Genomic DNA, 22892 nt, shown 5'->3' on the forward strand with positions numbered 1-22892 from the left:
ATTCCTAGAATCAACAAGAGGGACCTCTGGCCAACACTAAGCTGTGTCCTCCACCAAATTTCACCGCCCACTCCCATCCAGGATAATCTCAGCTCCAATCTTCCCCAGTCTCTATTTAAGTCTGCCCTCCTTTACATGGTGCCTTCTGAAACCCTGTAATGTTAAGCAACTCCCCTTCCTCCTAGTTCTCTTCCTTTCCCCTTCCTCAGTCCTCACATACATTTATACTTTTCCCAAATACACCACATATCTTGGCACTCTCTCCAAAACAGGCCGCTCCTTCTTTCGCTGTCACTGTCACTGTCACTGTCACTGTCACTGTCACTGTCACTGAGGGATCAGAGAGAAGCAGAAAGGAACTACCAAATTGGAAGTGGCCAGTTTCTTAATCTTCATTAAAAGAAAGACATAAGAATGATACTAGTTCCTGGGAAAATTCAAGAATAGATCATTGAAAATATAATAGGACAGCATAGAGGAAGGCGGTAGAGAGGGATAAGACTGGAGGGGGAAGGAGGGGGAACAGTACCGACAGCTGAACCAAAGACCTGCCCAGGGATCTCCCTGTCAGGCAATGTGCTGTCGCTCCCCTCCATCAGCTGCCATAAGCGAACTTATCCACCCCGGGAAAAGGAGAAGAAATGGGAATGAAGACAGTCATCTCCCCCAGACCAAACCGAGTAGCAGAAACCCTGTTTTTCAGGACTCCTGGGATACAGAGTCTTCAAGCAGTGATAATGGTTATAGCAGCAGCAGTAGTATCAATAGTCCAGACAGGGGAAGTGTTCAAGAAAGCAGCTTAAACCAGATAGATAATTACTGGATCCAGCCCTAATACCCCTCAGTCCTTACAGGAGCAGTCTGCACTATGCCAAGACCCTTATTTCCACATCAACCAGATTCTGAAGGAGGCACACTTTTATAGTCTGCAGCACTGAAGACTACCTCCTACATGATGAACTAGTAGTTCCTTGCCTTCTGTGAAGGGACAGCACTGTGCAGATTTGATATTTCAACTTAAAAAGTTTGTTTAAAAGTTGCAAAATATATGCAATAATAATTTTGTTGTTTTCATTTGTGTCTAGCTGTTTATATCCCCATTTAAGGTCTTCTTGGCAGAGGTAATGAAGTACTTTGCCATGTTGTTCTCCAGGTCATTTTAAAAATTAGGAAACTGAGGCAAATAGAGTTGAGAGACTTGCCCAGGGTCACACAGCTACTAAGTGTCTGATACCAGATTTGAATTCAGGAAGAGGAGTCTTCCTGACTCCAGGTCAAGCACTCTATCCACTGTACCATCTAGCTGCCCTATAATAATAATAGTATCTGACATTTATATAGAACTTTGATATTTGCAAAGCCTTATACGTATGTTATCTCATTTGATTCTCACAAAAAGCCTTTTTCATTATTTATTTCAGGGTTGTAAGTGATATTATCATCCCCATTTGAAAGATGAAAAATCTGATGCAAGCAAAGTAATTCACTCAGAGACCTACAGTAATGAATGCTTAGTCATGGTTTGGACTTGGGCCTTCCTGACTCCAAGCCCACTGCTCTTATCCACTGTACAACCTTCATGATGCATCACATCTGGAAAAGGAAGCAGTGATCACAATAAGCCAACCTGGTTTAATAATAATTTAAAAAATAGTTAATTCCAGGGGCAGCTAGGTGGTGCAGTGGTTGGAGCACCAGCCCTGGATTCAGAAGGACCTGAGTTCAAATCCAGACTCAGACCCTTAACAATTACAAGCTGTGTGACCCTGGGCAAGTCACTTAACCCCAATTGCCCCACCCTCCCCCCAAAATAGTTAATTACAGACTAATCCTGTTTCTTTTGTAAGGATTAATAAATGGGAAGAAGAATGATGCAGGTCAAGTTTTTCTTGGTTCTAACTAATCATTTGAAAGAGTATCTCATTTTATGTAAAATATGTGTAGGAGAGTCAGGGAGTCTCTGGTTTCCTTCAAGATGCAGACTATATGATCCCTTCTGCTACAGATGCCTCCCCATTGAAGGTTACCTTGTGTCCATTTTGTGTCCTATAAGTTATTACCCATTTTGTATGTGACATTCAGTTGTAAAGGGGGCAGAAGATGGCAGAGGAAAAACATTAAACACAGAGCTCCTGATACAATCACCCCCAAAACAGCAATAAAAGAACCCCTGAGGCAGAAAAACCCACAAAAAGACAGGCTGAGATTATTTTCCAGCCATACACAGATTAAAGGGGGCCATGCTGGACCCCCTCAATCTCAACGACAGAGATCCCAGGCACACCACACCAGAGGAACTTACCCCAGGGCCTCCGAATCAGCTGCAGCACCAGCATCTTCTGGAACTGAGCTAGCGGATGGGCTAGAGGGCTGAACGGCTGGCTGGGGGGTGGGGGGAGTGCAGGGTTATCAGCGGGACCTAGGGAGGAATTCAGCTGTCCCATCCCAGCAGGGAACCAGAAAGAAATCCTGAGTGACAGGAGGCCCAGGCTTGTCAAAGCTAAAAACCATAGCACGGAAAGTTTTGCTGGTTGGTTAAGTCATAAGTTGGCTTGAGGTTATCTTCCAACCAGAGAAGAGAGAAAAATCTGCCCTCCCTTAAATCGAAACACCTGGGACCCTCTGAAGTTTGTAGCCCCAGTGGGGAGTTAAAAGTCAAGTAAAATATTAAAAGATGAGCAAGCAAAGAAAGTTGTGAACCATAGAAAGTTTCTTCAGTGAAAAGGAAGATTGGGGTGCACCCTCAGAAGAGGATGACAATCTCGGGGCCCCTATATCCAAAGCTTCAAAGAAAAATATGAATTGGTCTTAGGCCATGCAAGTGCTCAAAAGGGACTTTGAAGAGAAAGTAGGAGAGACAGAAAGAAGATTTAGAAAGGGGGGGGGGAAGAATGGAAAGAGAAATGAGAGCTATGCAGGAAAACCATAAAAAAAAGTCAACAGCATAAAAAGTCAAATGGACAAGAAGATTAAAAAGCTGTCTGAAGAAAATAATTGCCTAAAAATTAGGATTGAACAAATGGAATCTAGTAATTTTATGAAAAACCAAGACACAGTAAAGCAAATCCAATTGAATGAAAAAATAGAGAGCAATGTTAAATATCTCCTTGGAAAAACAGCTGACCTGGAAAATAAATCCAGGAGAGATAATATGAAAATCACTGGACTACCTGAAAACCATAAACAAAATAAGAGCCTAGACATCATCTTCCAAGAAATTGTAACAGGAAAATTGCCCTGATGTTCTAGAAGCAGAAAGCAAAATAAAAATTGAAAGAATCCACCAATCACCTTCATAAAGAGATCCCAAAAGGAAAACTTCCAGGAATATTATAGCCAAATTCCAGAGCTCCCAGGTTAAGGAGAAAATATTGCAAGCGGCTAGAAAAAGGAACTCAAATACTGTGGAGCTCCAATAAGGATAAAACAAGATCTAGCAGCATCTACATTAAAGGACCAGAGGGCATGGAATATGATATTCCAGAGGGCAAAGGAACTGGGACTACAGCCAAGAATCATGTACCCAAAGAAACTGCATATGATTTTTCAAAGGACAAAATGGGATTTCAATGAAAAAGAGGACTTTCAGGCATTTGTGATGAAAAGACCTGAACTGAATAGAAAATTTGACTTTCAAATACAATACCCTAGAGAAGCATAAAAAGGTAAACAGGAAAAAGAAATCATGAGGGACATTAAAAGCTTAAACTGTTTACATTCTTACATGAGAAGATAATACTTCCAACTCATAAGAACTTTCTCAGTAAGGAATACACAGAGGACACAGGTCTGAACTGAATATGAAGGGATGATATCTGTAAAGCATTTATCTTTTGTTTATCCTTGTCTTTTGTGGGGCAAACAGGGTGGGATGTCTTATGTCTGGGGTCAGATTTAGACTCGGGGCCTCCTGGGTCCAGAAATAGTGCTTTGTCCACTGTGCCACCTAGCTAACCCATGATGACCCTAGCTAACCCATATTTAAAATAGGGTTGAGGGGTAGGAAGAATAGACTGGGGGATGGGGAAGCAGAGAGATGGACTGGGGAGAGGTAGTTCACATGAAGGAAACAAGAAAAAAGCTTATGGAGGGCAGAGGAAGAGGGGGAAGGAATAGGGCAGTGAATGAACCTTACTATCATCAAAATTGGTTCAAAGAGGGAATAACATACATACTCAAGTGGGTATAGTAATATATTTTTGCCCTGTGTAAAAGAGGGTGGGGAAGGAGATAAGGGTGGGGGAGTGGGAGATGAGGGGAGGGAGGGAAGGGAAGTTTGGGGGAAGGAGTTGTAAAAAGCAAAACATTTTCAAGGAAGGTGTTCTGCATGACAGCACATGTATGACATATTGAATTGCTTGATTTCATAGGAAGAGTTGAGGAGGGAGGGAGGAAGAAAAATTTAAGAAAACAGAATTAGCTCAAAGACTACTTAACCTCATCAGTGTGGGCTCAAGGAGGGGATAACATACACACCTAATTGGGAAGAGTAATCTATTTAACCCTATAGGAAAGTAAGGTTAGAAGAGAATAAGGAAGGAAGGGTGAATGAAGGGAGTGTAGAGCAGGGGAGTGGGCAGAAAGTAGCAAAACACTTTTGAGAAGGAACAGGGCAAAATGAGATAGAAAATAGAGCAAATATGATTGGAAGGGAATTGGATAGAGGGAAATAGTTATGATGATTGACTACAATGGCAAAACATATGGTACCTACTCTGCTAGGCTATTGTAAAGAAAATTCTTTGTCAAGTTTAAGGTATTATATAAAAGTTATGATGAACAAGATGCTATCAGAAAAACCTGGAAAGACCCACATGAACTGAGATAGAGAGAAATGTACTATATACAGAATAGCAGCAATAGTGTAAGATGATCTGCTGGGAAGTACATAGTTATTTTCAGCACGGCAATGATCCAATATAACTCTGAAGGACTTATGAAAACTGCAATGGAAAATGGGGGGTTTGGCAAGCAACACTTCAACCTCCCTCTCACTTGAAATGCTTCAAAGAGGGAAGACTTTATATGTTTATATGCATGTATGTATCCATACAAACATAAATATGTATAGGTATGCATGTATATATACACACATACTCAGTTGGGCTGTGTTGTGATTGGAATTAAGGTAAATTGATGCAAAAACGTTATGAGCACATTGAATTTATTGTTAAGGCCAGCAATTACAAGGAAAAAAAGGTCTTTTTACTATTCAGCTAATCCAAAGGCCTCAAGGTAGGGCTTACTAGTCTGCATATAGTTTTGGGAAGTATAAGACAATAAAAGAACAGGAAGCACAAAACAATATGATTGATTACAAAGTCTGAAGTGTCATAGATGATGGAACAGTGTGATTAGATAAAAATCAGGAATACAGGACTAACAGCAACCTCTCCTTCCATCTTGCTGATATGGAAAGCTCATTGGTAGCGTCCTCCTGCAAGGCTACTTATAGGGATAACACACCAGATTTTCTTGAAGAACAGTTAGTGTTTCAGAGATAACAGATTTTCTGGTGCCCACCTACATCTTGTAAGAGTTGTTAGTGAGATCATTGATCTCCCTTAATTGTATGTAAGCAATAAGGTGTATAGACACAATATGAATTGTGGTAAAATGGAGGTGATTTATGAGACCACTTAGCTCAGAGAAGAAAGTTAAACTTCTGAACTTCATTAAACAGCAAAGAATCATGATGAGTAATTTTAAAACATGTTTTTTTAGGGGGGGGTTATACAGAATAGAATCAACTACAAAATGGAATCAGAATCAATTTTATTTTCTTAGATCTTTCACCATTATGAAAACTATGTGAATATCAATATCAGAAACAACAAAAATCACATGGTTGTATCAAAATGCAGGAAACACTTTTTTTTGTGGAGCAATGAGGATTAAGTGACTTGCTCAGGGTCACACAGCTAGTAAGTGTCAAGTGTCTGAGGCAAGATTTGAACTCAGGTCCTCCTGAATCCAGGGCTAGTGCTTTATCCACTACACAAATGTTGCAAACTGTCTCTGCATGTAACTGGAAAATAACAAAATACTTTTATGGAAAAAACAAAAAAAACCAAACAAACAAAAGAACAAAGAGTTGGACATGACTGAAAAATTATACAACAATAATAAATATATATAGAATAAATTAAAATAAATAAATCTTATATAGGGGGCAGCTAGGTGGCACAGTGGATAAAGCACAGGCCCTGGTTTCAGGAGGACCTGAGTTCAAATCCTGCCTCAGACACTTGACACTGAAGTAGCTGTGTGACCTTGGGCAAGTCATTTAACCCTCATTGTCCCACAAAAAAATAAAATAAAATAAACCTTATGTAAACCCTCAAGTAGCCAGCCACCTTCTTCATGCTTGTCCTTAGAAAATAGACTTTGTTCATGCCAGGGACATATTCACAGTTTTTCCAGTTTTCTTCATCTAACCTCTCAGAATTCAGGCTCTGTTGCCTCATGTGTAAGACTGCCCTGGGACAGGACATCAGGGTTGGATGTTGGTGGCCTCCTTTAGACATCACTTGCCATCTGGAATACTTTTGGCTGCAAAACTTGGAGGAGATCCCAGCAGGAGATGGACACCTGCTGGGGAAGAGTTTTGTCCCAATGACAGTCAGAGAGTATGACTTAACCTAGGGATTTCCCTGTACTCCCCATAGCATAATCAAGGTTCCCAACCATCCTGACTCTCAGACATTCTTTCCCTTAGTGGAGCTGATTCTTCTTCTTGTCTAGTCTCCTGCACAGGCATGTTGTTGACGGACCCATCAGCTTTCGTGGAGTCACTGGTTTCTCCACAGTGTGGTGCTTTAGCCTGAAACAGGAAAATATAGGAGAAGCAAAAAGTAGCCAGTTTGAGGCTGTTCCCAATTATTCTGGCCTATTTGTGTGTGTGTGTGTGTGTGTGTGTGTGTGTGTGTGTGTGTATGTTTGCATGTGTATTGAACTACACTTATCCCTTCCACATTCTAATTTTCTTCATTGTGGTTTTGATATATTGGGGGTCATCATAAGAAATTAAAGGGGAATTTGGGGGGAGTTTTGTAGAATCCACAGAATATATATAAAGGCCAGCAGATGACACAGAAAAAGTTTAGAGACACAGAATAAAATATGTTTGTGTTATATAATTCTGTACTTATAAAAATATATGTACAGAATTATATAACATCAACATATTTTATCTTGTACTACCATAATAACTCAGATTTCTTTTGTGGTATGAAGGGAGGGTTGGGGAGGGGGGTATATTGCACATTGCCCATAACCCCGATTATGTGGAAGACAACTGTATAATCAGTGATCCAGCCCTTAGAGATCACAAGAGAATTCTGAAATTCAGGTGAAAAAAGTGACTTCTCCAAGATCAGACAAAACCTTTACATACATCACCTCACTTCCAGGACTTCCCATGACTTTTCCCTGTCATGGGACCATAGATTTAGATCAGGAAGGGACCTCAGAGGCCAACTACTCCAACTCACATCTGACCAAGAATCCCCTCTCAGCTCCCAATACTTGATACTCCATCCTGCATTTGAAGACATTCAGCCAAGAAGAGCCAGCTCCCTCCTGAGGTGACCATTTCTACTTGACCACAGCTATAATGCTAAGGAAACCTTCCTGACTTTATAATCACAGATGACCCTCTTTGTGACTTCTACCCATTCAGGCTGGTTCTACATTCTCAGGCTGAACAGAACAAGATGAATCTTCTAAGGAACAACCTGAAGTCCACTATCATGTGTCCCCTGAGCTTTCACTCAGTTGTCATATGGTAGAAGTTGAGGCCCATCACCATCCTATCCACTTTGCTCTCTTATCAACATCCTTCCTAAAATGTGGTGTCTGGAATCCTTGTGGTTTTAATGGAAAGGTGTCCTCTATTTAATGGAAAGATAGATTCATAAATCACTGGCCAAGTTGGTACATTCAGAGCTTATTGTCATGGATCAAAGGTATATGGAAATGATATTTTCAGCTAGAAAAGCAAGCATCCCCCCAGGCAGTAATGAACTGATCAGCCCATAAGTCTTGCAAAAATAACTCACCATTTCTATTATGATGCAAACTGAAATGCAAAGAAGAAGAATGTCAGAAAGCAGGATAGAGACATTTTCCAGGTATATAATGAATGGATAAAGAGAATTCCAGGCACATCTATACAGGGTGCAGTGGATAGGGCCCTGGGCTCACAGTCAAAAAGACCTGGATTCATATGATGCCTCTGACACTCCGTGTGTCACATTGGGCAATTAATCAACCAACATGCACTTATTGGGGAAGCTAGGTGGCACAGTGGATAGATAGAGCACCGGCCCTAGATTCAGGAGGACCTGAGTTCAAATCCAGCCTCAGACACTTAACACTTACTAGCTTTGTGACTAAGTCACTTAACCCCAATTGCCTCACAAAAAAAAAAAAAAAAAGAAAAAGCAAACAAACAAAAACCCATGCACTTATTAAGTGATTACTATGTGCCAGGCACTGTGCAAGGTTATAGGGTTACACATACAAAAATTAACTAATCTCTCCCCTCAAGGATCTTAGATTCCAACAGGAAGACATAAGGAGTATTTCCTCATTAGTTGCTGCCAAGCCTGGAATGCTCCTTCTACTTCCCTCTGCCTTCATTTAAGAGGCAAACATTCCACCTTCTACAAGAGATCTTTCACTGCCCCTCTAATGAAAATGTCTTTCCTCTGAGAGAACCTCTCAATGACCACTAAATATCTTGTATATACATAGTGGTTTCCTCTTGTCTCCCTGATTAGAATGTGAGTTCACTGAGGGCAGGGACTGAGGGTTCTTGTATCCCCAGCATTCACCATGTTCCCTGGCATATTTTGTTGTTGCTGTTCAGTCATTTCTCAGTTATGTTCAGTTCTTTGTGACCCCATTTGAATTTTTCTTGCCAAGGATACTGGAGTGATTTGCCATTTCCTTCACCAGCTCATTTTACATATGAGGAAACTGAGGCAAACATGGTCAAGTGACTTTCCCATAGTCATACAGGTAGTAAATGCCTGAGGCTGGATTTAAATTCAGGTCTTCCAGACTCCAGGCCTGGCACTCTATCCACTGTTTCACCTAGCTGTCACCTGATAGTTCTAGGTTTCAGGTTCCTTCTCTGTAAAATAAATAGATCTTTGAGCCTACAACCACACTGTGATCCTATGAAGAAAGGGAAGTGACTTGTCTGAGGCCCAACAGTCAATGACCCTCTGGATAATGTGCTCCCTTCTCTTGTTTCCCATCATTTATACCTCTCTCCCCACCCTGAGCAATGCTCTAAGGCCCAGGACAAGAAGACCCTCAGGTTACTCACCAATCTTTTGCTGAGCCCTATTCTACAGGTTTGGCCACAGTAGCTCTTCCCCAGGCCATCCCCCCTCTCCATGTTCCTCAATTCTTGCGCCCAACTCCCCAGGGCAGGATTTCCAGGGTTCTGTTCTATACAGGCTCAGCCTAGGCAGAAGCCTTGGTGTTACACAACTTATTTGTATAACCACCATCTGGAAGACCCACACCAATCAGGGATATATCTACTTCTAAACTTGAAATCAAAATGCTGACTTTTGTAAACTAGAAGGAACTTTTCTAGTTTCTGTGGGACTCATGAGAGTAAAGACTGCATCAATCAATGAAAAAAGAATTTATTTAGCACCTACTATATACCAAGAACCATGCTTGGTGTCAGAGATGCAAAGCCAAAATGGAGAGTCCTTACCTTTGAGGAACTCTCATTCTGATGTGTTCCCCTTCCTCCCTCCTGTCAAACAGCTTTGCTTTTCTCTTGTACATACAATCTGCTTCTCTATGTCCATACTGAATTCCAACCCTACCAGCCAATAGGCTCTTTGAAAAGGGAACTATTTTGCTGTTATACAGTGTCTCTACAGAGGAGGACCTTAATAAATGTTTTTTTTTTTAATTGAATGAACTCTGCATTCACCTTGGTCCTAAACACCATGCTCTGCATATAGTAGGCAACTGATAAATGGTTCCCGAGATAAATTCAATAGCTGAATTAACTTGCTTTGCATGTATTTTGTGACTAGCAGAGTGCCTGGCACATAGTAGGTGCTTAATATATACTACCTGAGTTGACTTGACATGTATAACATATATATATATACAAACACACACACATACATATACATATTCATACACATGCATATATACATATATAAATGCAGAGTTCCTGGTATATTACAAGTTTTTATAAATCTTTTACCTTTTTATGACCTATCTATTTATCTATCTACCTGTCTATAGTCCCATCTATCCTTCCATCTATCCATCCATCCCTCTATCTATTCATACATCCACCTCCAGAACTCCTATTTTTCACCTTTCTATCCAGCCATCACTCCACCTGTCCAGCCATCTATTCATCAACCATTAGTCTTTCAATCCATCCTTCTATCCAATGAATGAACAATGGATTGATCAATCAATCAATCAATCAATCAATTGATCAATCAATCTATCTATATCTATCTATCCATCTAATATACTCATTGGTCATATATCTATCTCTACTGATAATCATTACTTTTTCCAGTTCTGGAGGTGTAACCAAGATGTAGGAGTGAAAGCAGGAAGCTGTTTGAACTCTCCCAAATTTCCCCCAGAAATGACATTAAATTAAGTCTCTCAACAGATTTTGGAGCTATAAAACCTGCAAAAAAAATGGAAACAATCTTCTGACTTAAGATAAACTAGAAGATCTTCAGGAAAGGTCTGTTTCATCTGGGTAAAAGTGGAGCATAGCTCAGTGCAGAGGGTGTTTGGCAGAGCCAACAAGAGGCCCAGAGTCACAGCACAGATCAGCAGCTCACAGCCCATGGTGCTAGCTCAGCAAGCTAGTGGCACAGCAGGCCCAACATTGCTGATACCTCAGAGAAGAAAGCTGGTGACTCAGCCCCTGACCCCCAGCAAAAGAAGCTCCACACAGTACATGCTGTACCCCAGAAGCAGAACTTAACCTTAAAATGCACAAAAGAGGCTAAAATAAAAATAAAAATATGAATAAGAAGCAAAAAAGAACCCTCACCATTGACAGCTACTATGGTGACAGGGAGGATAAAAACATAAACTCAGAGGAAGACAGCAATGATAAAACTATATGTGAAACCTTAAAGGAGGGACAAATTTATCTTGAAACCAAAAAGCCCTCCTGAAAGAACTCAAAAAGGATACTATAAACCAAATAAGGGAGGTAGAAGAAAAATTGGGAAAGGAAATGAGAGTTATGCAAGAGAAGGTCAATAGCTTTGAAAAAGAAAATAATGCCTTAAAAACACATGGGAAATTGGAAAAGAAGTACAATTTCCTAAGAATCAGAATTGAGCAGATAGACACTAATGACTTAATGAGACAACAGGAAGAAGTAAAGCAGAATCAGAAGAAAACATAAAATACCTCTTCAGAACAACAACAGACCTGGAAAAATAGATCGAGGAGGGATAATATAAGAATAATCAAACTACTTGAGAACTATGATAAAAAAAAAAAGATCCTAGGCAGCAAATTTCAGGACACTATTAAGGAGAACTACCTCAACGTCTTACAACCAGAGGATAAAGTAGTCAATGAAAGAGTCCATTGGTCACCTCCTGAAAGAGGAGTCTCTTTTATATTCCTTGAAATATAGTAGCTAAATTACAGATCAAGTAAAGGAGAAAATACTACAAGCAGTCAGAAAGAAACAATTTAAATATCAAGGAATGGGGGCAGCTAGGTGGTGTAGTGGATAAAGCACTGGCCCTGGATTCAGAAGGACCTGAGTTCAAATCTGGCTTCAGATACTTGACACTTACTAGCTGTGTGACCCTGGGCAAGTCACTTAACCCCCATTGCCCTGAAAAAAAAAATAAATATTAAGGAACAGCAATAAGAATTACACAGGACCTGGCGGCTTCAACATTAAAGGATCAGGGGGTCTTGAAATATGATATTCCAGAAGGCAAAGGAAGCAGGATTACAACCAAGAGTGTACTACCCAGAAAAATTAGGTGTAATCTTTCAGGGGACAAGATAGATATTCAATGAATAGGAGACTTTAAAACTTTCCTAATGAAAAGTCCAGAACTGAACAGTCTACAAATGTAAGACTCAAGAGACAAATGAAAGGGTAAAAGGGGGGACATGTTATTCAATAAGGTTAAAATGTTTGCATGCCTAAATGGGAAGAATATATTTGTAACTCTTGAGAACTGTATCTTTATTAAGGCAGATAAGAGAAGTACACACATACAGAAGGGACAGGTGTAAGTGGATTCTGATGTGATGATATTAAAAAAAAAAAACTTAATGGGAAACAAACAAGGATTATATTGGGAGAAGAGGCAATGGAAGGTAGAATGGGGTAAACCATATCATGTGAAGAGGCACAAAAGACTTATTGCAATAGAAGGAAAGAAGGGGCGGGGGCAGGACAAGCATTGTTTTGACCTTATTCTCATCTGATTTGGCTCAAAGAGGGAATAACATACACACTCAATTGGTTATATAATTCCATCTTATCCTATAAGGAAGTAAAAATGGGAAAGGGGAAAGAAAAGGGTGGGGAGCTGATAGAAGGGAGAGTAAAACTAGGAGGGGAAAGGGGAAAAGGACAAAAGGGAGGTGGGGTGATAGAAGGGAGGGCAAAACTAGGAACTGAAAGGGGAAAGGACAAAATTGAGGTGGGGCTGATAGAAGGTAGGGTAGATGGAGATACCCAGGGGAAAAAATACTAATGAGAAGGGACAGGAGAAAAGGAAAGAGAAAAATATAAATAAGGAAAAAAAAAGATGCAAGGAAATACACAGTTAATAATCATAACTGTGAATGTGAATGAGATGAACTCTCCTATAAAACAGAAGCAGATAGCAGAGTGAATTAAAAACCAGAATCCTACAATATATTGTTTACAAGAAACACATTTGAAGTAGTGAAATACACACAGAGTAAAGGTAAAAGGCTGGAGAAGAATATATTATGCTTCAGCTGAAGTAAAAAAAGCAGGGGTAGCAATCTTTATCTCAGACAAAGCAAAAGCAAAAATTGGCCTAATTAAAAAAGATATAAGAAAGTAAACTACATCTTGCTCAAAGGTACCATAGACAAAGAAGTAATAACAATACTAAACATGTATGCATCAAGAGGCATAGCATCTAAATCCTTAGAGAAGTTAAGTGAGTTGCAGGAAGAAATAGATAGCAAAACTATATTAGTGGGTGCACTCAACCTCCCCCTCTCAAAACTAGATAAATCTAACCACAAATTTAATAAGAAAGAATTTAAGGAGGTGAATAGAATTTTAGAAAAATTAAATATGATAGGCTTCTGGAGAAAATTGAATGGGGTAGAAAAGAATATCTTTTTCTCAGTAGTACATGGCACATACACAAAAATTGATTGTGAAAGTCAGATGCAGAAATGATGAAATAGTAAATGCATACTTTTCAGATCATGATGTAATTAAAATTATGTGTAATAAAGGGCCAGAAAAAGATAGACCTAAATGAATTGAAAACTAAATAATCTCATCATAAAGAATGAGTGGGTCAAATAACAAATAATAGAAACAATCAATAACTTCATCCAAGAAAATGACAGTAATGAGACAACATGCCAAAACCCATGGGATGCAGCCAAAGCAGTTCTTAGGGGAAACTTTATATCTCTAAATGCTTACATGAATAAAATAGAGAAAAAGGAGATCGATGAATTAGGCATTCAACTAAAAGAGCTAGAAAAAGAATGAAGTAAAAATCCCCAAATCAATACAAATTGGAGATTCTGAAAATTAAATGAGAGATTAATAAAATTGAAAGCAAGAAAATCATAGAATTAGCAAATAAAACTAAGAGCTGGTTCTTTGAAAAAAGCAATAAGATAGATAAACTTTTGGTTAATTTGACTCAAAAATGACAGAAGAAAACCCAATTACCATCATCAAAAATTAAATGGGTGAACTCACTACCAATTAAGAGGAAATTAAAGCAATAATTAGGAGCTATTTTGCCCAACTATATGGCAATAAATTTGACAATCTAAATGAAATGGATGAATATTTTCAAAAATATAAACTGCCCAGATTAACATAAAAGGAAATAAAAAACCTTAAATAAACCCTTTTTAGAAAAAGATATTGAACAAGCCATCAATGAAATCCCTAAGAAAAAAAATCTTCATGGCTAGATGGGTTTACAAGTGAATTCTACCAAACTTTTAAAGAACAATTAATTCAAATAGTATACAAAACATTTGGAAAAATAGATGAAGAAGGAATCCTAGCAAATTCCTTCTATGAGACAAATGTGGTGCTGGTACCTAAATCAGGAAGAACAAGAACAGAGACAGAAAATTATAGAACAATTTCCCTAATGAATATTGATGCAAAAATTCTAAATAGAATATCAGCAAAGAGATTACAGCGATTTATCCCCAGGATAAAACACTGTGACCAGGAGGGATTTATACCAAGAATGCAGGACTGGTTCAATATTAAGAAAATGATCAACATAATTGACCACATCAATAACAACACTAACTAAAATGATATGATTATCTCAATAGATGCAGAGAAAGCTTTTGACAAAATACAGCACCCATTCCTATTAAAAATACTAGAGGATATAGGAATAAATGGAGCTTAAGATGATAAACAGTATCTATCTTAAACCATCAGCAAACATTAGAGGCATTCTCAATAAGATGAAGGGTGAAACAGGGATGTCCATTATCACCACTATTATTCAACATTGTACTAGAAATGTTTGCCTTAGCAATAAGAGAAGAAAAAGAAATTGAAGGAATTGGAATAGGCAAGGAAGAAACAAAACTATAAGTCTTTGCAGATGATGGTATATTTAAAGAATCCTAAAGAATCAACTAATTAAAGAATCCTAAAGAATCAACTAAAAAAACTACTTGAAACAATTAACAACTTTAGCAAAGTTGCAGGATATAAAATAAACCCACATAAATTATCAGCATTTCTATATATGACCAACAAAGTACAGCAGCAAAAGATAGAAAGAGAAATTCCACTTAAAATAACTGCAGACAATATAAAATACTTGGGAGTCTACCTGCTGAGTCAATCCCAGGAACTATATGAACACAATTAGAAAACACTTTTCATACAAATAAAATCAGATCTAAACAAATAGAAAAATATAAATTACTCATGGGTAGTCTGTGCTAACATAATAAAATGACAATTCTATCCAAATTAATTTACTTATTTAGTGCCACATTATCAAACTAACAAAAAAATATTCCATAGAGCTAGGAAACAAAAAAAACAACAACAAAGTTTATATGGAAGAACAAAAGGTCAAAAATATCATGGGGATTAATGAAAAAAATGCAAAGGACGGTGGCCTAGCTGTACCTGATCTAAAACCATATCATAAAGCTGTGCGGTAAAATAATGGAATTTGGCAGATGCCTAGGAGTCCCACCTGAATGTACCTAGTACTGTTTGGGAAGCCAACTAGGGATGATTGGATATGGGCACACCTGTCCTGTCCTGAGTGACGTATGCTGTTGATGTCAGCAAGAGAACTACTCTCTGATCCAGCTTGAAGGACGTCCCATTTTGGAGGAGAGAAAGTAAAAGTAGAAAAAGGAATGCTCACTGAGGGGAGCCCCCTTTTCCTGTCTGTTTTTCCTGTGGTCTCATTTTCTGGTCAGCTTTCCTATGGGTCCTTCCAGTGGGCTTTTCCTGTTGGCGCTGACTGCACAGCTGTCTCCTACTGAAGCTACAGACCCCAGGTGGTGAGTTAAAAAAACAAGTCTGGCTCTTTGAATTAGCTGAGCTGGAAGTGAGTTTGGGGATTGTATAAGGCTTTTGTTAGAGTTAGGGAGAGTATCCATTTTTCTTTTTCTCTATTCCCTTGTCCTTGACTTTATTAATTTCACCTTTGCTGTGTATTTTATTCTCATTAATAAAACCTGATTTGTTTGTGGAAAAGAGGCTGTTAAACTCCTTTTTTATTGGCGTGGGAGAAATAACTAAAAAGGGCAGTTCAGAGGGGAGGAAACTTTGGACCTAGAAGTCCCTCATTATTTTCTGAACCCCAATATTACAGCAAACCACCCAATTAACTCTCCCCATATTAAATATGGCCCCTACAGCAGCAATCATGAAAACTATTTGGTATTGGCTAGGAAATAGAGAAGAGGAACAGCAGAATAGGTTAGCCACATAAAACACGGAAGTAAATGAATATAGCAATATCCTGTTTGATAAACCCAAAGACTCTAGCCTCCAGGATAAGAACTCACTATTTAACAAAAACTGCCAGTAAAATTGGAAAATAGTATGACAGAAACTAGGCATAGACCAACATACCATACACCAAAGTAACGTCAAAATAGGTACAAAATCTAGACATAAATGGTGATACCCTAGGCAAATTTGAAAAAGAAGGAATAGTTTACTTGTCAGAACTGTGGACAGGAGAAGAATTTATGACAAAATATGAGATAGATGAGATATTATGAAATGCAGAGTTTATCATTTTTATTACATTAAATTAAAAAGGTTTTGTACAAACAAGACCAATGCAAACAAGATAAGAAGGAAAGCAGAAAGCTGGGAAACAATTTTTTTACAGACAGTATTTCTGATAAAGGCCTCATATCTAAAATATATAGAGAATTGAATCAAATATATAAGAATACAAGCCATTCCCCAATTGAGAAATGGTCAAAGGATATGAACAAGCAGTTTTCAGACGATGAAATTATAACTATCTACAGTCATATGAAACAATGTTGTCAATCACTACTGATTAGAGAAATACAAATTAAAACTACTCTGAGGTACCACCTTACACCTATCCAATTGGCTAATATGACAAAAAAGGAGAATGATACATGTTGGAGATGATATGGGAAAATTGGAAGACTAATGCACTGTTGGTGGAGTTGTGAACTGATCCAACCATTCTGGAGAGCAATTTAGAACCATGCCTAAAAGTCTTTAAAACTATGCATACCCTTTGATCCAGCAATACCATGACTAAGTCTATATACCAAAGAAATCATAAAAAAGGGAAAAGGACTCATGTGTATAAAAATATTCATAGCTGATCTTTTTATGGTAGCAAAGAATTGGAAATTCAGGGAATGCCCATCAATTGAGGAATGGCTAAACAAGATGTGGTATATAAATGTAATGGAATATTTTTGTGTTTGCTGTAATTGAACTCTGAATTTACCTTGGCTCTTGAGCACAATGCTCTGCATACAGTAGGTGACTGATTAGTAGTTTCTGAGTGAAATCCAGTAGCTCAATTGATGTTTAACTAGGAATTTCTCTGCCTGGAGACAAGTACCACAAACTGAGCCTGGGCCAAGCTTACCCTAACTTAAGAGAGGATAGGGAGGGGAAGGAAGGCTGGGGACAGGGGGAAGCCCTCCTCTGCCTTCCAGCTGGCATTTCCCTAGAGTAACGGAATGAATGTATGATTTAGGCACTGAGCTCTATTGTTTTTACTATCCTAAAGGACTCCAATTTTGGTCTGAGCCCACTAATTTTAATGTCCTGAGGCCAAGTCCCTATTGGTCCACACTCATTATGTCTCTGCTTACCTGGTAGCTTCTTTTTCTTTATACAATACAGCATCCCAGAAATAATGATGGAAATGATGACAATGAAGATATATTCTATGTGTTGAGGGTTACTTTGGGGTGAGCACACTGCATCTTTGGTATCCGTGCCTAGCTTTTCTTCAAATAAACCCTGTGTTGTACAACTAGGAAGACAGATGAAGACACGTGTCATTGGACATCAACCCAGCAAACCTGAGTGATCCCACTTCTCCCCAGGTGCAGTCAGCCATGCAACTCAGCAGCAAAGAAGCTTATAGAAAGAAAGGCAGAGTATCTCAAACAGAAGGAGAGAAGGAGGGCCAGCTGTGCCTTTATTAACAATCTGGATAAAGGCAGAGGTGCACACCTCCCAATTTTCCTGATAACACAAAAAGCTAGGAGGGAGGGCATCCATGTTGGACTAGCTAGAAAGCCAGTGTGTCCAGAGGCAGGATTCAAAGAGAATTAGACAGATTAGAACCAGGTGACAAGGGTGTTTTGTTTTATTTTTGAGGGGCCCAGAACTGGAATTTCATCAGTGTGGGGAATTCCCTGGTATAGAAATGCCTTCCTCTGATGCAAGACTTGTCAAGAATAGAGAACCTTGGGGCAGTTAGGTGGCACAGTGGATAAAGCACTGACCCTAGATTAAGGAGGACCTGAGTTCAAATCCGGTCTCAGACACTTGACACTTACTAGCTGTGTGACCCTGGGCAAGTCACTTAACCCCAATTGCCTCACAAAACAAAACAAACAAACAAAAAAGAATATAGAGTCTTAGGTTGTTGGCTGGGGCACTGAGAGGTTGTGACCTGCCTGGGAGACATAGTTTACTATGTCTAAAAGATAGAACTGGAGGCTTCCTGACCCCTAGACAAGCCCTGTATCTTCCACTGCCTAACTTAACACTGAGATGGAAATTAACAGGGCTGAATGGAATCAATGTTTTACATTAAAGCTCAAAAATCAACCCAAAAAGATCAAGAAGCCAAAGATAGCTAGGTCATCCAGTGAATGCAAGTGGACAGAGTGCTGGATCTAGAGTCTGGAACATGGGAGTTCAAATCAAATCCTAGCTGTGTGACCCTGAGCAAGTCACTTAACCCCTGTTTGCCTCAGTTTCTTCATCTATAAAATGAGGATAATAATAACACCCATTTCCTAATGTTATGGTGAAGATGAAATAAGATAACACCTAGAAAGTGCTATTGTTGCTGTTATTGTAACCCCTGTCCCAATGCCCATTGGTAGGAGACTCTCTCCTTATTGATATAGAGAGGAATGCCCTGCCCTGCAGTTGGTCAAGCAGAGTTGGTGGGAGAATTCCAGGCTTGATCAATCCTCTTCAGGACTCTTCAAGCTTCAAGGGTTCTTGGGGGCCTCATCAAGCATGATATTTTCCACTTTCTTTCATTTATTTTCTTTTAATCAAGTTTTCTTGTACAAAATGACAAATATGGTAATGTTTTACATAATCATAAAAAATTAATCAAATTACTTCCGACTTCCAGCTTCAAGAGGGAAGATGGAAGAGGCCAATCTGAATTCAGGTTGCAGAAGGAAAAGATTCTGGGAACACATGAAAGGAGGCAGCAGCCTCTTCCATGTCTTCATGCCAAGCTTTTTACACTAGAGCCTTGGGGGAGTTTCCCCTTGGGTGAGATCTAGACCTCTCTCTGGTTTGAGCTGAGTCATCTCACTACCAAAGGAAAAGCTCCTTCCTCTTTATTATCTGGCATATATTCTCCTATGTATGATTTCTCTGATTTCTCTTTGTCTACAATTTAGATAAATGGATTTCTTTGCTTTTTCCAATGTGTGTTCACTGTGGAATAGGTATTAGATGGAAAGGGTGTCAGGTTTTGGATAGAGAGCTCGGGGTTTCCCTTCCTCCTCCTCCAAAAAAAAGAGCAAAGCAATCAGAAATTTGATTGAACATGGTCATATCCCCTAGACTAATAATAATTAAGAGAGCAGACAGTTATAATTCTGGCCTGATTTGCCCTTTCTCTAAGAAGAACAAAGTGACCACATTATTAACTAATTAATTATTACTCTTGTTTAGTCATTTCAGTAATGTCTGACTCTTTATGCCCACATTTGTGATTTCCTTTGCAAAGATGCTGGAGTGGTTTGTCATTTCCTTCTCCAGCTCATTTTACAGATGAGGAAACTGAGGCAAACTGGGTTAAATGCCTTGCCTAGGGTCAGAGCTAACAAATGTCTGAGGCTAGATTTGAATTCAAGAAGATGAGTCTTCCTGTCTCTATACCCAACACTCTCTTCACTTTGCCACCTATCTGTCCATTTATTGTTGTTGTGGTGGTCACTGGTATTGTTAAGAACATCAGAAGCCAGCTGTTCCAATCCTTTAATTATAAGGACGAGGAAATTCAGATCCAAAGAATCAAAGTGATTAAGCCATGGTCACAAAGGAAGCAAAGATCAGAGACAGGGTCTGAACCCATGCCTTTTGGCTCCAGCATGAATGCCATTTCCATTCTATCATGCCACCATCCCGGGAAGGAGATGAGACTAGATAACAATCCCTCTGAAAAGGTCTTGGAGTACGAGTGTCCTGAACACTCTGTGTGAGTTAGTTAGCAGTACAATTGGAGACCAGTCATGGTGGTTCAGGCAAAGAATACATTGGAGTGTTTAGAATAAAGAAAGTCAGCCCAAATCTGAAGAGTTGTTTTTAGTGCCCCATTTTAGGAAGTTCTTTGGTTAGGGGGAGAGTTTCCACAAGAGGATGCTATAGGACCATAGATTCCACACTGAACAGGACTTCAGAGGGTCCTTTGGCTGGGTCTCATATACAGATGAGGAAATGGGACATGGAAAGTTCAAATGACTGATAACTGCTAGTATTTACATAGCATCTCCCATGGCAAGCAAAATTATCTCATTGGCCCAAGTACAGGTGGACAGCACCCATGGCATCTAAACCCAGATTCTCTTAATTCCAAAATCCTTTCTATGGTACAGGGACAACCAATGTTCCAAAACATGCATGTGAGGAGATACTGAAGGATGATTTGGAGAAGTCAGAAGGTTGTCTCAAGTATTTAAAGGGATGTTAAAAAGAAGAAAAATAAACTCACTTAGCTTGGCTTCAAAGGGTAGAACCTTGAATGAGAGAAGTCACAGAAAGGCAGATTTTAGTTCAGTTTAAGGGAAAAAAACCTTAGCATTAGGAGCTATCCAACAGAAGGAAGACCAGAAGGAAACACAGACAAGCAGAACAGCTTTGAAAGCTACATGGTGAATTTCTTTTATGCCTAAAAGGAAATGAATAGAATAGAGATTCACAGTTTTGTGTACATTCACAGGTGTGCTGGAATCATCTCCAATTGTAAGCCAGTTGTTAAATTGTTAAATTCATGTTTCAGAAATTGACAAATGCTACAAATTAATGGTTGATTTGTTATTTTGCTTAGTGTCTAAGACTCAAGAAAATGACCACAAAGATACTGATGATGCAGAATATACTTAAAAGTGTCTTGTGTATATTTATTTCTCAGAAATCAGTTATTAATTACTTACCTGGTGTGGACTTTTTCTATGTTACCCTGTGGACATTTCTATGTTTTTTTCTTTTCTGCTTTGTATATGGAAACATTAGTTTTACTTGGTGTACATTGAGGCCAGAATTTGTGTTTAAACCATTAAAAATGAATAAGTGAAAAGAATGAACCACAACTCCCAGAGAGTGTGTTATACCTACTTGGTCCATGATAGACACTGGAGAAGGGTCCCATTGGGGGAAAATGTCCCTGCTGGGCACTTTTCACAGATAGTGTTGTTTCTCTCTGTGCCTAAAAGAGAAGGAGATATGAGAGATTTGGTGCTCAGCATAGCAATAGGATGAGAGCAAAACATGGCTGCTAGAACTGTGGCCCCTGGGTTGGTTGGTCCCTTCCCTGGAAGTTGTGTCAGAACAAAGAGTATTGGGGACAACTCTATGACATACTTCCCAGGCTTAAGGCAAGAACTTGACTTTTTAAAAATATTTTTTGTTTTTGCATCTCCTATATTATAGCAATGCTTTATTCCCCTTACTAGTAAATGTTTATCAACTCTTTGGGGGGAAAAAAGGAAGCTGGGGCACATTTTTATGTTTTTAATGTTTCATTGACATTACTAACATTTCCCCCATCACTTTCTTAAATCCAAGCAAATGACAAAGCAATACATTAAGCCCTGATTTATATGTTGGCCCATTTCTGAGGTGCCAATACTCATACTGAAAATTTAACAATCAGCTCTTGGGAGAGCAGTTCAGGCTGACTTCCTTATCGTCTTCTTTTTCCCAGAGAACCATCTCTTCTAATATAGAATCTTTTAAAAGGAAAAGAAACAATAACAGGCCAGCAAATTAATGAAAATATAAAAAAAGTGTAACATTATGTGTAGTGTTTCATAGATATAGTCCCCACTTCTGCAAAGAAGCTAGAGATTGACATGTATCAGCTAGGCAGTTCAGTGGATGGCACAATGGCCTGAAGTTTGGGAGATTTTAGCCCAAATCCAGCTTCAGACAAGTACTAGCTATATGACCCTGAGCAAGTCACTTACCCTCTTTGGTGTTTTCCCCTACTGAAAAAGGGGGATATGAAAGCACCTGCTTCCCAGATAACATTTGTAAATCACTGAGCTTAGTGTCTGACACATGGTAGTGCTATGAAAATGCTTATTATTATTTTAGTTAACTGAAACGATACGAATGATTTTGCCCACTTACAGGATCATGGTGTTAGATGTAGAAAGGACCTTAGAGATCATTGAATCTTACTGAGGCCCAGAGAGGTAAAGTAGCTTAATTGGCCATGCAGATTTCTCCTTCAATATTTAAAGGATCTTCAATTTGGACAGCTTGGGTCCTCTTTCCATGAGTGCTGCTTGTGATCCCCTCTATTTTAGCAGATGGCCTTTCAGAGTTGTATCTCAAACATCCATCTCCCAAGGCCAATATGGGGCTAAGTCCCTCTGTACTTAAGTAGTCAGGTCCTCAGAAAACAGACCTCCAGAAATCCATCCAGACCTCTGATCCTCTTTCAGAAACCTCCAACTAAGCAGAATTTTATCTCTTTGGGGAGTTACCTTCAAGAACCCAGGGGCAAATCATAAACCAATAATAGGAACAGTGAATAAATTACCAATCAGAGCAGTAGATAGGAGAAAAGTTTATGACTGAATAAGGGAGAAGGATGATCATAGAAGATAAAATGGATAATTTTGATTATATAAAATTGAAAGTGTTTTGCACAAATAAAACCAGTACA

At 39.0% G+C, this 22892-nt stretch overlaps 1 protein-coding gene across 1 annotated transcript in view; it reads right to left on the bottom strand.

The window, feature by feature from the left end:
• Positions 1-205: 205 nt before the first annotated feature.
• The window catches only part of LOC122748176 (tumor necrosis factor receptor superfamily member 14-like), a 39469-nt gene continuing 16782 nt past the window's right edge, over positions 206-22892 (bottom strand). The window contains exons 5-7 of the mRNA XM_043993861.1: positions 21335-21425; positions 17608-17771; positions 206-330 (exon numbers count right to left, since the gene is read on the bottom strand). Of these exons, the coding sequence (XP_043849796.1) occupies positions 206-330; positions 17608-17771; positions 21335-21425 (380 nt within the window). The remainder of the gene's footprint in view (positions 331-17607; positions 17772-21334; positions 21426-22892) is intronic.

This window comes from Dromiciops gliroides, chromosome 3 (assembly GCF_019393635.1).
Source record: "Dromiciops gliroides isolate mDroGli1 chromosome 3, mDroGli1.pri, whole genome shotgun sequence".
In the NCBI taxonomy this organism is placed as follows: domain Eukaryota; kingdom Metazoa; phylum Chordata; class Mammalia; order Microbiotheria; family Microbiotheriidae; genus Dromiciops; species Dromiciops gliroides.